The 17,120-nt window shown below is 42.1% G+C and overlaps 1 protein-coding gene and 1 pseudogene across 1 annotated transcript; one reads left to right on the forward strand and one right to left on the reverse strand.

Annotated features, from left to right (window-relative positions):
- Window positions 1-6,837: 6,837 nt before the first annotated feature.
- On the forward strand, window positions 6,838-13,074 carry cav2 (caveolin 2). The gene is made up of 3 exons (XM_080191084.1): window positions 6,838-7,046; window positions 7,411-7,598; window positions 11,056-13,074. Exons 1-3 carry the CDS (start codon window positions 6,891-6,893, stop codon window positions 11,204-11,206), a joined length of 495 nt encoding a protein of 164 aa, XP_080047210.1. The 5' UTR covers window positions 6,838-6,890; the 3' UTR covers window positions 11,207-13,074.
- Window positions 9,898-10,018, reverse strand: LOC145344659 (U2 spliceosomal RNA; annotated as a pseudogene).
- Window positions 13,075-17,120: the final 4,046 nt, after the last annotated feature.

Genomic DNA, 17,120 nt, shown 5'->3' on the forward strand with positions numbered 1-17,120 from the left:
GATATTACTGTCTAGACAGCCAGTGAGTGAGTAAACTGGGCGAGATTCAGTCCTTCAATCCTACCCAAATGCTTAGGGAGAAGCTATGTTAGCCCTTATCTTAAGGAGGCTGGAATTTAAATATGACTAAGAGATAATAGTTTATGCTGTCAATTCTGATTGCTTCCACATAAACCTTTTCTGCACTTTCTCCAATATTATGTTTCTGTTATGAGAATGAGAACTGTACACAGTACTCCAGGTATGGTCTAATCAAAGTGCTGTATGAATGTAATATTACCTCCTTACTTTTGTATTCTATTCTTCCAGAAATGAAACCTAACAAGTTTGCACTGTTAACAAATTGTTCAGTGCAAAGGCTGAGGGAGGATATCTTGTGGAAGGTGGGGCTTGGTAAGGAAAGTAGAGAATGAGGCCTTGTTTAGAAAAGGCCAAATGGGCGGATCGAGGGATAATTGAGGGAGGAGCACCAGAGGAGTAGGAGGGAGAATACAAGATGTGATTGCCATGTTGTAATTATATTCTTATGCCAGTTTTCCACTGTAGCTACTCAATTTTACAACTCGTAGCTGTTCAATCTATACTCCACAAAAATTTCAAAGTATTACGTACAAATACAAACATTCTCCCAATCTCTCTCTCTCTCTTCAGGTATTAGGTCCAAAGAGAGTATTAGTGACCATGGACCTCCATGTTAATCTCGTTCTACAGATGTGAATCAGCTTCGTTGGTGGTACATTCATCCAATTTGCATGTCTCTTTGAAAGGAACATTTTTTGCCTACCTTGCTCTCTTTACCACTGCTCTTTCACATCAGCATCAGACTTTCTAAGTGATGATTTCTTATTCCCAGCCCAGGAATTCCAATTGCCTCTTCCGAATCTTGGTTAGCAGGATTTTTGGGTATCAGATTTTACTCATACCTCTTCATTGGTGGTGTGACTTGTCCAAGATGTCATTGTTATTCACCTCGAACACCATTTAGCTGTTGCATCAATTCTTCCCAACATTGCTTCACTGATCATCCATCACTTGCTTCCATTGGTCAAAATCAGTGTGGTGTAGAATACCACATTTTGGATTGTTGCAGATAAGAACTCTACATATTAAATTAAAATAAGAATTGATTCATGGCTGCATGCCTTTTGTTCCTACTTCTATTTTTTGTGATCTTGGTCTACATTGGCTCCTGATCCAGCAATTCCTCAGTTGTAAAATTCTCATCCTTGTGGTCTATTCCCTCTACAGCCTTAACCCTCCCTATCTCTGTAATGTGTCTATGCTCCTACAAGCTTCCAATATTCCTATTCTCCATCTATTGTGATCTTCACCGATGGGCATCGCACCCTGAAAGTCTGGATGCAATGGCCTGCAGTGCAGCCTCCTGAAGGAATCCAACTCCAGTTGGCAGAGGACACAGCACAGGTGTTGCCTTCTCTGCAACCTTTGCTTCACCTCCCTGTCATGTTGCTGACCTAGAACCACTGTCAGTGCTGCCTCATACCGTGTATCCTCTGTGTAGACAAGCCAACTATTCTTCCAGGAACCCACCGCAACACCTCCAAAACACCCCAGAGTATCATAGAATCCTACAGTGCGTAAGGAGGCCATTTGGCCCATCGAGCCTGCACCGACCACAATCCCACCCAGGCTCTGTCCCCAGAACCAATGCATTTATTCAAGCTAGTTCCCCTGACAATTCCCCCCCAGGGGCAATTTAACGTGGCTAATCCACCTAACCCGCACATCTCTGGACTGTGGGAGGAAACCGGAGCACCAGAGGGAACCCACGCAGACACAGGGAGAATGTGCAAACTCCACACAGACAGTGTTGTAAGTTGGGAATTGAACCCAGGTCCTTGTGCTGTGAGGCAGCAGTGTTTTCCACTGTACTACTGTGCATCCAATTGAAAATTGTGGTAGAAAATGTTTTGAAAATTCACATAACTGTACCTGTAATTTAAAGTTGATTCTTTAAGTAATGCAAATGCAAGACCTACTTTGCAGCAAAACACTTGCTTCTCACAGAGTAATTGAAGACTTTGTTGCCAAATTTGATGTCCTGGCATAAGGACAGCATTAACACAAGGGCTAATGATGCAAGCAAAGGTGGTCACAACATGCGCCCCTCACTACACAGCATAAGGACATTGAGAGAAATACCTGGGGGTGACGGGCACCCCACGGAAGTAGCCTTAGGCCTCTTTAGCTCCATCAAAGGCAGCACTGCACAATTGAATATCATATCCCCTACGTATTGTAACTGGACTTAAATGGTCTGCCATCAAGCCAAAGCCAGTAAAAGCATTTCATTTTTGTCATAGCTCACTCAGGGAACACTAAACTTTGCAGTGTAACTCTTCCAGAGCTGCAGTTAAAAAAAGTTGCTTAAGTAGAATAGATTAACCTTTACCCTGCAACTAAGACATTCCATTTATTTTTTTCACAGAATTTAGTTTCGTTCAAATATTAAAATATCCTGCTTTCTCTTCTCGAGCAGTTAGCTCTTTGACAAGTGCCCCAGATATGGGAGTTTTTATTACCTAGGCCTTTTTAAAAGCTGCCAGTCAAAACCAGTGCGGATTTTTGCATTTGCAGCCACCATGGCTGGATTGAAATAGTTACTCCTGATAGCTGGCTCAACCAACAAACCAGCTCATCTTTTAAAAGGCACATGAAGAAAGAATAACAGCAATAAACATTCCTTTCCTCAGTGATGAGGCAGCCCAGCATACAAGTGTAAAAGACAAGGCTGAGTTCTTTTCAATATTCTCTCAAGGGATGTGGGTATTGCTGACTAGACCCACCCGAAATTAGGCTTGAGAAAGTGGTGGTAACCCATGAGGTGCAGATATGCCCACAGGGCTGTTAGGGGCGCAATTCCAGAATTTTCAATGAAGAAACAGTGATATTGTTCCAAGTCAGGACAGCGTGTGGCTTGGAGGGGAACTTGCAGGTGGAACATGAACTGTTTATAATCATCTTTAACCAAAGTGCCAAGAGCGGCACAGTGGTTAGCACTGCTGCCTCACCACGCCAGGGACCCAGGTTCAATTCCAGCCTCAGGTGACTGTCTGTGTGGAGTTTGCATGTTCTCCTCGTGTCTGTGTGGGTTTCCTCTGGGTGCTCCGATTTCCTCCCACACTCCAAAGATGTGCAGGTCAGGTGGATTGACCATGCTAAATTGCCCTTCCATGTGCCAGAATATGTAGGTTAGGGGGATTAATGAGGTGAATATGTTGACTCATAGGGGTAGGGCCTTGGTAGGATGCTCCTTGGAGAGTCAATGCAGGCTTGATGGGCCAAATGGCCTCCTTCTGCACTGTAAGGATTCTATGAATGATCCATCTTGGCTTCCTCCTCAGTCATTCATAACAGAAGCCAATTTTCAGTTAATTTGATTTGTTCTATATGATATCTAGAAATCGCTGAACACACAGAATGCAGCAAAGGCTAAAGGCCCCAACAATATTCCAGCTGAAATGCTGAAGACTAGTACTAACTCTGCCTCTTGTTAAAATGTTCCTGCACAGCTACAGTACTGCTGGCATTTAACCTCCAAAGTGGAAACTTGCTCAGGTATGTCCTGTCCACAAAAGGGAGAACAGTTCAACATGGTCAATTACTGCCCTACCCATCTACTCTTGGTCATCAGCAAAGTGATGGAAGGTTTCATCAACAGTGCTACCAAGCAACATTTACACAGTAATAACCTGCTCATTGAAACTTAGTTTGTATTCCAGCAGGTTCACTCAGCTCCAGACTTCATTAAAGCCCTGAGCTAAACATTGCCAGAAGAGAAGAATTCCAGAGATGTGGTGAGAGTGCCTGCCCTTGACATCAAGGTTATTAGAAGAAATTAGATATAGCCCTTGGGGCTAATGACAGCAAGGGATAAGGTGAGAAATTGGGATTGCGATATTGAATTTGACAATGAGCTATGATCAAAATGAATGGTGGAGCAGGTTCGAAGGGCTGAATGGTCTACCTCTGCTTCTATTTTCTATGCTTCTATGTAACATTTGAGCGAGTATGTCATCAAAGTTAAAAGGCTTAATAAAAATAAAGTAATCAGAGGTAAACATCTCCACAGAGTCAATCCTAGCACAAAGGAGGATGATTGTGATCAAGTGCATAAGTGTATGGGTGCACAGTAACGCAGAAGGTATTGCACAGGCTGATCACAAGTTGTTCCATTTTAGATAAAGCACGTGCACAGCCACCATATAACAAAATGAAACGTTCCACACATTAAAGTGAACAGACTGTGTACAATAAAAAAGTAGTGACATTGATGGGCTGAATGGCCTCCTTCTGCATTGTAGGGACTCTATGATTCCAAGATTGACTGTGGTTTTTGGAGACCAATCACCGAGCCCAATATATTCTTGCCGAAATTCCTCAAGGTAGAGTCACAGGCCCAACCGTTTTCAACTGCTCCATCTATCATGTTTCCCCCATCATGATGTCAGGGGTACGATGTTCACTGATGGTTGCACAGTGTTGAGTTTTACCTACAACTTTTCAAATCATAAGCCAGCCAATACCTGATTGGAAAGACATTCAAGCTTAGGCTAATAAGTGGCAAGCAACATTTGTGCCATACAAGTGCCAGGCAATGAACATCTCCAACAATAGAAATCAAATACCCATCAGCAACATTCTGGGGGTCATCATTGACTAGAAACTGAACTGGATCAGCCATATAAACACTGTGGCTACAAAAGCAGGTCAGAGGCTGGGAATTTTATGGTGAGTAACTCACCTTCTGACTTTCTCAAGCTTGTCCACCATCTACAAAGCACAAGTCAGAGGTGTGATGCAATACTCTCCACTATTTTAAATGAGTGCAGCTACAGAAACACACAAGAAATCTGATCATTCAGAACAAAACAGCCCACTTAATTGGCACCACATCTACCAGCTTCAACAGATGGCATCTACCATCTACAAGATTCACTGTAGGAACTCGCAAAGGCCTCCTCAATCGCATCACCTGAGCCAACCACCTGGAAGACCAAGGCAAAAGTACATGGAACACCACCACCTGCAAGCTCACCTCCAAGTCAAACATTTGACTTGGAACAATATAACGTGGAGATACCGGCATTGGACTGGGGGTAAGCAGAGTAAGAAGTTTCACAACACCAGGTTAAAGTCCAACAGGTTTATTTGACAGCACAAGCTTTCAGAGTGAGTGAGGAGTTGTGTTCACAAACAGGCATATATAGACACAAACTCAATTTACAAGATAATGGTTGGAATGCGAGTCTTTACAGGTATCAGTCTATGGCTATCAGTCTCTGCTCAGCGACTCTGCGTTGTCATGTGTCATGAAGACTGCCTTGGAGAACGCTTACCCGAAGATCAGAGGCCGAATGCCTATGACCGCTGAAGTGTTCCCCAACAGGAAACGAGCGCTCTTGCCTGGTGATTGTCGAGCAGTGTTCATTCATCCGTTGTCGTAGCATCTGCATGGTCTCCCCAATGTACCATGCTTCGGGACATCCTTTCCTGCAGCGTAGCAGATAGACAACGTTGGCCGAGTCACAACAGTATGTAACGTGTACCTGGTGGATGGTGTTCTCACGTGAAATGATAGCATCCATGTTGATGATCCAGCATGTCTTGCAGAGGTTGCTGTGGCAGGGTTGTGTGGTATTGTGGTCATTGTTCTCCTGAAGGCTGGGTAATTTGGTGTGGACAATGGTCTGTTTGAGATTGTGCGATTGTTTGAAGGCAAGAAGTGGGGCTGATAGCCAAGTTCCGCACACATGAGAACGGCCTCATCCGGCATTTTGGGTTCTTGTCATATTATCTGTAACCCCTATGACTTGCCTGGGCTTGCAAAATCTAAATATTATCCTGGCTGGAGACAATGCACACAGCTTTAACTTGTGCTTAACCCTTTCTCCACTCACACTGTCTGTACCTTTAAGATTTTATTACCTGTAAAGACTCGCATTCCAACCATTATCTTGTAAATTGAGTTTGTATCTTTATATGCCCTGTTTGTGAACACAACTCCTCACTCACCTGAAGAAAGAGCGACACTCCAAAAGCTTATGCTACAAAACAAACCTGTTGGACACAACCTGGTGTTGTGAGACTTCTTACTGTTGGAACGATGTAGCCATTCCTTCCATGACATTGGGTCCACATTGTTGAAACACCCTAACAGCGCAGTGACAGTATCTCACTGCACAGACTGCAGTGGTTCAAGTGGCTGACCTCCACCTTCACAAAGGCAACAAATGCCAGCCATGCCAAAAACACCCACTCGCCATGAATGAATAACAATAGAAAAACAAATTTTGAAAAAGAGTAACAGCAACTGAGTATGGATGTGCAGTATACACAGCACCCCCAGGTCATCCCCTTTCCCCAAGAAAAGAAAAGCAGGAGGGGGTGCAATTGTTCTGAAATAAGCTTTGGGATTTGGGATGCAGAAGGAATGAGAATCCAGTGGGAAACGAGTTGTTGCATCCATCCACACCAACTTGATAATCGGCTGACTGAAATTGCAGAATTTAATTGGCTGAAACACACACACACACACACAGAAAAGGTGGCAGTTTGCCCATTTTGTTAGTAAAGTTGTAATTTCCGCACCCCAGTTACAGTCGCTCCCAGATCGCTCCAAAGTGCCAGTAGGTGTTATTTTTGGAGATCTTTGTTTTGTTTGGGGGGGGAGGGCGGACAGATGGCTTGCTTGCTGCAGCAGGGCTGTGAGACTAGCTGAGCCGAGCTGACAGCGCCCTGGCTGCGGGCGTGGCTGTGACCCACGCCCCCCCCCCTCCCTCCCTTGCCCATCGAGCCGGGGCAGCACTGCAGGAAGAACAAGCAGAGGAAGTGGAGTCAGAAGCGGCGGTGGCGGCGGGGGGAGAGAAATGGGGAAGGAAACGGGTCCAAGGGAGAGCGGGGTGAAGTTTGAAGATGATGAGTTTTTGAAATCGACCAGATTGCTTCCTCGCCGGGAAGAAGCGCAGCCGGAAGAGAAGGAGCGCCACAAGAGAGACCCTAATGGAATCAACACTCATGTCAAGGTGAGAGCTCGGATACACCCAGTTTCCTACCCCCCTATTCACCCTGCTCCGCTCACCTGGCCGAATAGCAGCTTGCAATACAATCCGGCTGCAGATACAATGTGTTGAGGACAAGACTCCAACAAAGGGGGAGTTGTGAGTAATTTGTATCAGATTAGTGTCAAGCAGACGTCCCTCCTTTCCTTATTGTACAAAGAATAGAGATAATGTAGAAAGGATTAAAGAGTTGAATTTGTTATTCTGAAGTGTCTTCCCCCCTATTCTGTATATTTAAAAAGGTGTGCAGACACGATGCTTATACTGACACGGTGCCTATACTGACACGGTGTACTCTGCATCTCCTTTTCTCTCTGTCTCCCTGCAGGTTTCTTTCGAAGATGTGATCGCGGAACCGGCAGCCACGCAAACTTTCGACGGAGTGTGGATTTGCAGCCACGTCTCGTTCGAGTTCAGTAAATTCGTGCTGTACAAAGTGCTCACGCTGTTCCTCGCCATCCCCCTCGCCTTCGCCATTGGCATTTTCTTTGCAATCATTAGCTACATCCACATTTGGTAAGTCTAACCTTCTCCCCAAATTCAGAAGGCGGTGTTTTGTTTTGCAACCTGCCTGCACCCATTGCTCACTCATTACAAGTTATTTGTCCTGCATAAGGAAACGTTTATCTTCGAGGGTAATTCTTATTATGCCAGGACAGAAATATATTTCCTGCTAATAAGAGGCTCGGTTTGCCAACACAGACTAAACCTTATATGGCATTGCAGAGATGTTGATCTTGAACTTCTTGTGTGGGTACTATTCCCAGTCTATTCCCCCAATCTCAAAATTCCCTATCAATCTGGTCGCACTTTCAGCAACTTACAGGGGAAAAGAATTTTGAGCTGAGGCATGGAATGTGCAGAAGGAGGCCATTCGGCCCATTGAACCAACGCTCCAACAAAGCATCTTACCCAGGCCCTATCCCCGTAACCACACGGAAAAATATGGTGTAAGTCAGAATAAACAGTCAGAGCCTCAAAAAAAAACTGAGCTACTTGTTAGAGTGGAGAATATCATAGCATCCTCGGTTAGTTTGACTTCTTCCCTCTTGCTTAGTACTTTACACTGGTTAGCACTGCTGCCTCACAGCGCCAGGGACCCCGCTTCGATTCACGGCCTTGGGTCACTGTCTGTGTGGAGCTTGCACTCTTCCTGTGCCTGCGTGGGTTTCTTCCGGGTGATCCGATTTCCTCCCACAGTCCAAAGAGGGGCAGGTTAGGTCGATTAGCCATGCTAAATTGTCCCTTGGTGTCCCAAGATGTACAGGTTAGGGGAATTAGCATGGTTAATATATGTGGTTACGGGGATAGGGCCTGGGAAAGATGCTTTGTTGGAAAGTTGGTTCAGTGGGCCAAATGGCCTCCTTCTGCACATTCTATGTCTCAGCTCAAAATTCTTTTCCCCTGTAAGTTGCTGGAAGTGCAACCAGATGACAGGCAACTGAAGGAACCACCAGTCTTCCTCCTTAGTCACCGAGAGTGAAAAACTGAAAAATAAAATGGAACTACAGATAAGAGAAGAATTGCAGTCCAGTGAGATATAGAAAGAGGATAAAGAAGGATTAAAGTAAGAGAAAGCAAGGAATAAAATGCAGAAGGAAAATGTAATTTTTAAAAACAGGCTCTATCTCAGCATTGACATTAAAGCTTACACATTAACAACAGTGCACCATTGAATTACATAGTTTTGACAGCAACCTCTGGGCTGATACATTTTTCTCGTCAAGTTTCAATTCGTTCAAACACTATTCATGCATAGCAGCAGGTAGATGCAGTTCAGATGCAAATCAGAGCAGGCTTGAACGGGCTGAAGAGTTTAAGCCTGGCCCTATGTTCATATATTTCCAAGCAAAATTACAGGCCAATTACTGTTAGTGAAAGAAGTTTGTAACAGAAATAGAATCTGAAAAGGACATCGAAAAAGAAAGCAACAGGAGCTAATACTGGAAGAATCAAACAGGCTTTTTAAAAATTTATTAGTGTCACAAGTAGGCTTGCATTAATACTGCAATTAAGCTACTGTAAAAATCTCCTAGTCACCACACTGCTGCGCCTGTTTGGGTACACCGAGGGAGAATTTAGCATGGCCAATGTACCTAACCAGCATGTCTTTAGGACTGTGGGAGGAAACTGGAGCACCCAGAGGAAACCCATGCAGACACAGAGAGAACATGCAGACTCTGCACAGACCCAAGCTTGGAATTGAACCCTGGTTCCTGGCACTGTGAGGCAGCAGTGCTATCCACTGTGCCACCATGCCACCCAGGCTGGGCAAAAAGATGGAAAAAACTCTTTCTGTTATGTATAGGATAGTCACTCATCAATCAAAATGGAGTTTCAAGAGAAGCTTCTTCACTGAGAGATTGGTTAGAATTTGGAACTTGGATTGAAATTCAGTTACTGCTTTTAATGGAGTAATCTAGTTGAATAGCATAGATGTTTTTAAGAAGAAGATAGATAAACAAACAAGGAAGAAGTGAATAGAAGGATAATGACAAAATATGGTGGATGGATGCTCCTGTGGAACATAACCACCAAGACAGACCAACTGGGCTGAATTAACTGTTCCCATGGTGTAAATTTTGTGTCATGAATTACAAATAGTTAGTATTTGCAATCAGGAAAGTCTTTAAACTGTTAGTGTGACTTATGCTTATTCCTTATAAATGTGTGGAGGCAAACGGATGATACAAATTATGTCTTAGTAAGAGCTAAGAAAAGTGCGAAAATAGTTAGTCATAGAGTCATAGAGGTTTATAGTATGGAAACAGGCTCTTTGGCCCAACTTGTCCATGCCACCCAGTTTTTTACCACTAAAGTATTTCCAATTGCCTGCATTTGGCCCATATCCCTCTATGCCCGTCTTACCATGTAACTGATTAAGCTGATAAGAACAGATACAACACTTGATCTTTGCCAAAAGGCTGAGAAGGAAAATGTCAGAAGTATGACTTATTTTGCTATAGCGTCTGAAAATTTGGTCATAATTTTCAAAGTACCTCTGAGAAAGCACAGCAGCAGATATATAATTCATATATAACGCTTTATAACTTGGGATGTGGCCAGTTTTATGGGAAGAGTTGTGCTTGGGTGCAGGAAATGATAGACAACATAAAATATCAGAGATTTGGACATATTCTTGTTGTGCACACAACTCATTAATTTAAGCCCCAAATTTTTTGACCCTCTAAGCTATGCATTTGATTGGTAGCCAGAATGCGCTTAATACTGGCTGAAAGTATGTTAGAAAACCGCGTGCAAGGACTGTGTATTTTGGCAACAAACGTGATGAAAGACCAATGTTGTATTAAAAGGAGTTATTAGATGTTGCTTCCAAATTTTCCTACCTTTCTTTTTAAAGAAATTTAAACGTTTTACCATTTTAAAAGTTTAACCATTGTTCAGATAGAATAGGAAAACTTATTTGGCACAAAGGTAATGTATCAGTGTGATAGAACATTTTAATGTTACGAAAAGGACAAGAATGCAAAATTGAAATGCGGAAAAATGAGAAAATACTGAAGATCTCCAGGACAGTTTGTTTCTGAAAGAGAAAGTTTAATGTTTCAGGTGGGATTCCTCATCAGCATAGGCAGGATGAGGTGGGACAAGCCCTTTTTACTGATATAAAGGGGGAGGAGAAAGCAACCGGTAGAAGTACTGAGTTCAAAGGAGCTTGGATTTTGACAGATTTATTTTATGGGTTATTCGCTGTCCCATTTGTATACTTAATTGGTTCACATACACACAATTAATAGGCTGGGAGCTAAATTAATACAAAAAATACAAAGCCTACTAATTCCAGGCATCTGCCAGTGATAGTATGGAATTGATTTGTGGTGGGAGGTTGTTGCAGCTCTGAGTACAGAGGTAAAATGCACAGACTAAAATGTTGAGTTTTCCACGTGTTGATGTGTATTATTATGAATCTGTAAGATGATTGTGAGTAACTGAGTCCACATTTTAACTTCAGGTTTCTGATGCCCATCGTTAAGACCTTTATGATGATACTGCCCTCCTTCAGAATCATCTGGAAAACTATCATGGACATGTTTATTTCTCCTCTGTATCAGAGTGTGGGACGCTGCTTCTCTGCTGTCAATTTCCGCTGCACTGAAGTTTAGAGGAGCTAGAGAAAGACGGTTGGTGGTCGAAGAGGACAACCAGTACCTTAAAGGAGTTTTTTTTTCCAGATCTTACAAAAAAAGACTAACATTATCTGCTCTTATACTTTCCATTCCAAATGCACTTTCAGAAAGTAACTTTTTTTAAGTATATATGCACTTACGCCTCAAGTTCATTTAGAAATATGAATACTTATAATTGATATTTTCTATTATAAGCCAGGATGCACACTGTGACTGGTAATAATTAAGGAATATTGTACAAAGATATTGCCATGCAATAATTCAATCTTGTATTATATATCAAGAAATATTCATATCCTCTTAATACGCTGATATCCTCATTAGGTTCTAATTTTTTGATAGGTTTTGAGGGTAGGAAATAGATTAATTTCAGTTATTATTCTGTTATTTGAAAATGTGAGAAGGCAAAGCTGGGGAAGTAGAATTATTTCACCTGCTTTGGGCCAGACAATGGACAGTAACTATGCAGAGGGTGATTTGCAAAAGTAACAAGATATAAATGATATTCTACCATAAATAATTTCTAGTAATTAATACATTTTCAAAATATGATTCCCACCCCCGCAAACTTAATTTGTATGACTAGGGACTTGTGTTGCTCTTACACTGACATATTCTTTTGTGTCTTCCATCCACCATAATGTGCAACTGGTCCAAAATGCTCATCCATTGCATTTGTTTTTACTGAGCTACAGTGACTTCCAGTTCCATTATATATTAAGTCTAAAATTCTTACCTTAACATTCAAATCCTTCCAAACCCCCCTCCCCAGCTGATCTCCACCCTTGTTCAGCATGGGATTTCCACCAACAATCTTTGAGCTTCCAACTCTGTCTTTTTCTCCATCCACTTCTCACATTGGTGGCAGAACCTTCAGTCACCACCATCTTATTTGATAAAACCCCATCTCTCATTTTTATACCTTTCAAATCCTTCTCAAAATCCAAGCTTTCAGTCACTGCTCCTAATATCCTCCTTCATGTCTTGACATCCATTCCCCTTTTCTACTCCTCTGAAAAGTGCATTGCCACATTCTCTGCACTAAGAACAGTATTTAAATGCAAATCAGGATGAGGAGTTTGGGTTTGTACTCATTGCAGTTCAGAGGAACAAAGAAAAGTACAGCACAGGATCACACCCTTTGACTCTCCAAGCTTGTGCCGATCATGATGCCCTAAATAAAGGAAGAACCTTTTTCCCTTACTTGGTCCATATCCCTCTATTCCCTCCCTATTCATCTACCCATCCAGATGCCTCCTAAATGTTGCTAATATGCCTGCTTCCATCATCTCCTCCAGCAGCATTCCAGGCACCCACCACTCTCTGCATGAAATATTTCCCCTGCACATCTCCCTTGAACTATCTCCCTTAAACTTTCCCCCTCTCACCTTGAACCTGTGCCCCGTTTTAATTGACACTTCCACCCTTGGAAAAAGCTTCTGACTATCAACCCTGTCTGTGCCTCTCATAATTTTGTTGACCTCTATCAGGTCTCCCCCTCAGCCTCCAGCTTTTCGTGAAAACAATCCTAGTTTATTCAATATCTCCTCATAGCCAACACCCTCAAGACCAGACAACATCTTGTCTTCACTCTCTCCAAAGCTTCCACATCCTTCTGCTAGTGTGGTGACCAGAAACTACATGCAATACTCCAAATGTGGCCAGATGAGAAATGCTCCTATTGAAACGCACAGTATAAAATTCTGACAGAGCTTGACAGGGGGAATTTAGAACTAGGGAAGTTTCAAACTAAGAGACCTCACTTTTAAGATGAAGCTGAGGATGAGTTTCACCTCTCAAAGACTCATTAGTATTTGGAATTCTCTTCCAAAGAGAACAATGGTGGATGGATAGGATAGAGGTGGAAAGACTCTTCCCGCTCAAAAAAGACAGTAGGACTAGGGGACACAGCCTCAAGATAAAGGGGGGGCAGTTCAGAACGGAGTTGAGGAGGAACTTCTTCACTCAAAGGGTGGTGAATCTCTGGAATTCTCTGCCCGTTGAAGTGGTGGAGGCTGCCTCGCTAAATATTTTTAAGAAGTGGGTTGATGGGTTTTTGATAAGAGAGGGGATTAAGGGTTATGGGGAGAGGGCGGGAAAGTGGAACTGAGCCACGACAGATCAGCCATGATCTTATTGAATGGCGGGGCAGGCTCGAAGGGCCAGATGGCCTACTCCTGCTCCTATTTCTTATGTTCTTATGGGTCATTGAGTATATTCAAGGCACAGTTCGAAAGATTTTTGATTGGCAAGGGTTATGTGAGTGGCAGGGAGGAAAGTGGAGTTCAGGCCACAAATTAGTGTAGCCTATTGAATGGAAGAGCAGGCTGTAAAGGCCGAATGGACTATTACTGCTCCTATACTTCTATCTTATGTAAATCATCACTGGTGTGGTTGAATACCCAATAGTAATACTCTAATTGTATCAAAACAATCCCATCTTGTTTCTGGGTTTTACTTTAATTTTATCAAATCAAGTGGATATGAATATTCAAAGTATACACACTGCTTTGTTATAATGCTGTCTGTTGTAATTATTGACCAAATTGTGCTATTGTAACGATGTATAATTATGGTGAAATATTGACATCGTATTTTGCAGCACTTGAACCAATTATGCATTGCACTTATGTAAAGGACTCTGCTGTGTAATGTTTGTACATCAGTGGATAGTCACACCTGTGTTTTAAAAGGCTGAGTTCTGTGCACAGAATGTACCCAGTTAAGATTTATTTTGAGGTACCATTGCAAAGTTATAAATTAAAACAATTCAGTGGTATGATACTTTCCTATTTATTTACTTTCCATCATTTGGTCCAATATTAGCTTGAAACCAGAATCAATTTTCATAAGAGCATTAGAAATATCATTGTTTTTAGTTTATTTCTTAATGTCACAAGTAGGCTTACATTAACACTGCAATAAAGACACTGTGAAGATCCCCTAGTCACCACATTCCGGTGCCTATTCAAGTACAGTGAGGGAGAATTTATCACGCCAATGCATCTAACGAGCACTTCTTTTGGACTGTGGAAATAATGGTATAGTCCATGGAGAGAACTTGCAGACTCCACCTAGGTAATGACCCAAGCTGGGAGTTGAACCTGGGTCTTTACCACTGTGAGGCAGCAGTGCTAACCACGGTACCACCATGCTGTCCTATTATCACATGGACTGTACCATTACTGAATACAGTTACAGTAAGTTTATTTTTTTAAATTAAAATCTTCCACTCTGACTTCATTGCAGGACCTGTAATTGTATATTGTTTTGTCAGACAAACCAGAATATGTTCCGTGCTGAGTTAATTGACCACAGTCAGGGCAACAACTGAAGGACCACAATTCATTCAATGCCCTTTGGCTATAGAAAGTTCACCACAAACTACCATGAGGACACTTGCAGACAGAACCATAAAGTCAGCCTTCTGGAGACCAGCTGTTATATTCAGTTGTCACATTGAGTGCCTTGCTGAACTGTCTGGCAGTCTTGGACTTTGAACGTAGCTTACTGTACTGTAACCAAAAGAACCCAGTTACGGCTGAGATACTGCACTCCGTTTAATGTGTCTTCATGTCTGTAATAGTTTATACTCCAAATAATCGCATTCAACTAATCGTGATCAACGCAACTTGTGGGCCGAAGGGCCTGTTTGTGCTGTTATGTTCTAATAGCCACTGCCTCATATGCTGACTATAACCTCAATGCATAATTAAAGCTCTGTTTATAAACCTCGATATCTAAACCTAAATACCAATCTCAAAGCCTAACTAAATTATCAATTGTAACCTCAGTGCATAACCTAAATGCCAGTTGCAAACTTAATTCTTGACACTGAGGATTTGTGGCAAGCTAAATAGACTACCTGGTAAACCTTGGAAACGTATCATCTATAACTGAGCTAGATTACATGTACAAAGAACTCATAAAATTGTACAACTCAGAAGATGGTCTTTTGACAAATTGAGACTGCACTGACTCTTGAAAAGTAATCCAGTGTGTACTTCTTCATAGGCCTGATTTTTTTCTCCTTCTAGTTGTTTTCCTAATCCCTCTTGAAACCCACTACTGAATCTGTATCCAGCAGTTTATTCCAAATCTCAATCACGCATGTAAAAATTATTTTCCTCGTATCACCTCTAGTTTTATATACATCACCTGAAATCTGTGTCCTCGGTTGTTGACTCCTTTTAATTGACTCTGAGTATTTCATGATTTGAAAAATCTCTATCATATCTCTACTTATCCTTCTCAGCTATAAGGCAAACATCTCAGTTCAAAGATGTGCAGCTTGGGTTGATTGGCTATGCTAAATTGCCCCTCAGTGTCCCAAGATGTGTAGGTTAGGTGATCAGCAGTATAAATACATGGGGTTATGGGGATCAGGTCTGGGTGAGATGCTCTGTTGGAGAGTCAATGCAGACACAGGTATGCGAATGGCCTGCTTCTGCGCTGTAGGGATTCTATGATCACAAGCTTCTCTAACATGTCTGAAAAACTGCAATCCCTCATCACCAGAACCTTTCTAGTAAATCTCTTTTCATAAGCGCCAAAATCTTCACAAATTTCCTGGAGTGTTGTGCCCAAAATTTGGCACAATACTCCATCTGGGGTCAAAATGGTGTTTCAAAAAGGTTTAGCTTAATTTCCTGGCTTTCGTACTCTATTCATAAAGCCAAAGCTGAGTGTATATAGCATCTTTCAATTGCAAAGTACTTGACAAACAATTCAATACTTCATATAGTCGCTGTTACAATGGAGAATAATAGGATGGACTGCAAGTGAACCACAGTGATAATGGCCAGATAATCTGCTTAATGATGTTGATTGAGGAAGAAATAGTGGCTAAATCACTAAGGAAAGTTGCCCTACTCTTCATTGAATCATGCTACAGGCTTTTTCATTCCAACTGAGAGATCAAGTCTTTGTTTTAACATCTGGAAGATGACAGCTCCAGCAGGGCAATGGATGCTCAAGATTCCAGAGTTGGGGCAGGAAGTAATTTTAAGGCTGGAGGAGGATGCAGAGATTGAAGGGCAAGGTACAGAAAGGATTTTATCACAAGGACATTTTTTTTACATTTGTGGTGTTGATGGAGGTGCTGATGATGGTAACTGAAAACATGCATGATCGGTGAATGGGGTTTGGCATGTGATAGGATATTGGCAGCAGAGATTTGAAAGAGTTAAAGCTTGCAAAAGGTGGAGGAGGAGAGATTGACCAGAGGAACATTAAAATAGTCAAATCCAGATGTTGCAAAGGCTTGGGAGAAGTTCTCAGCTGCAATAGGGAAGGATTAGCAATGTCCAGGACATGGGAGTAAGTGATCTTTGTGATGGAAGGAATGCAAATGGGGTTGAATAGGTCACTAAAGTTGTGAACAGTCCAGATCACTGTCTGGGGGAGTAGATGGAATGGTAGCATTTGAGATGAGGCAAGAGTGGTATAAAGAAAACAGCTGTGGTCAAGCTAGTATTTACTGTAAGAGACTGGGAGTTAGAGAAGCAGGCTGATGACAATGAGGCAATGGAGAGGTTAAGAGCATTGGGTGTTTCAATGTAATGGGCGGTGATCCCATGTCTGTGGATAATGGTGCCAAGGAACGGAGGTGGAGTGTTCCACCATGTCAAAGGCTGTAGAGATTTTGGAGCACTAACAACCATAGAGAATGTACCAGAAATCATTGGAAATGAAAGGAATGTATGCTTATATGGAGCTTTAATTGTACTGGTAGATTTGTTCTTAAATTATATTGTAGATCAAGACATAGAGGCGTGTTTATATTTTTGATTGGTTGCCTCATCTTTGCCACTATAGTACAAAATGTACAAATCAGGGTAATTGAGGTGCAGGTAGAGAAGACTTTTGTGGAGTCCTATTATTAATAGGG

This window comes from Carcharhinus amblyrhynchos, chromosome 6, assembly GCF_965287045.1.
Source record: "Carcharhinus amblyrhynchos chromosome 6, sCarAmb.v2.hapA, whole genome shotgun sequence".
NCBI lineage: Eukaryota > Metazoa > Chordata > Chondrichthyes > Carcharhiniformes > Carcharhinidae > Carcharhinus > Carcharhinus amblyrhynchos.

Bases quoted from the DNA above. Each gene is read 5' to 3' on its own strand.
- cav2 (XM_080191084.1), top strand. From the start codon at position 6,891: ATGGGGAAGGAAACGGGTCCAAGGGAGAGCGGGGTGAAGTTTGAAGAT. The intron at 7,047-7,410 runs GTGAGAGCTCGG...GTCTCCCTGCAG, and splicing joins GAATCAACACTCATGTCAAG to GTTTCTTTCGAAGATGTGAT. The intron at 7,599-11,055 runs GTAAGTCTAACC...TTTTAACTTCAG, and splicing joins ATTAGCTACATCCACATTTG to GTTTCTGATGCCCATCGTTA.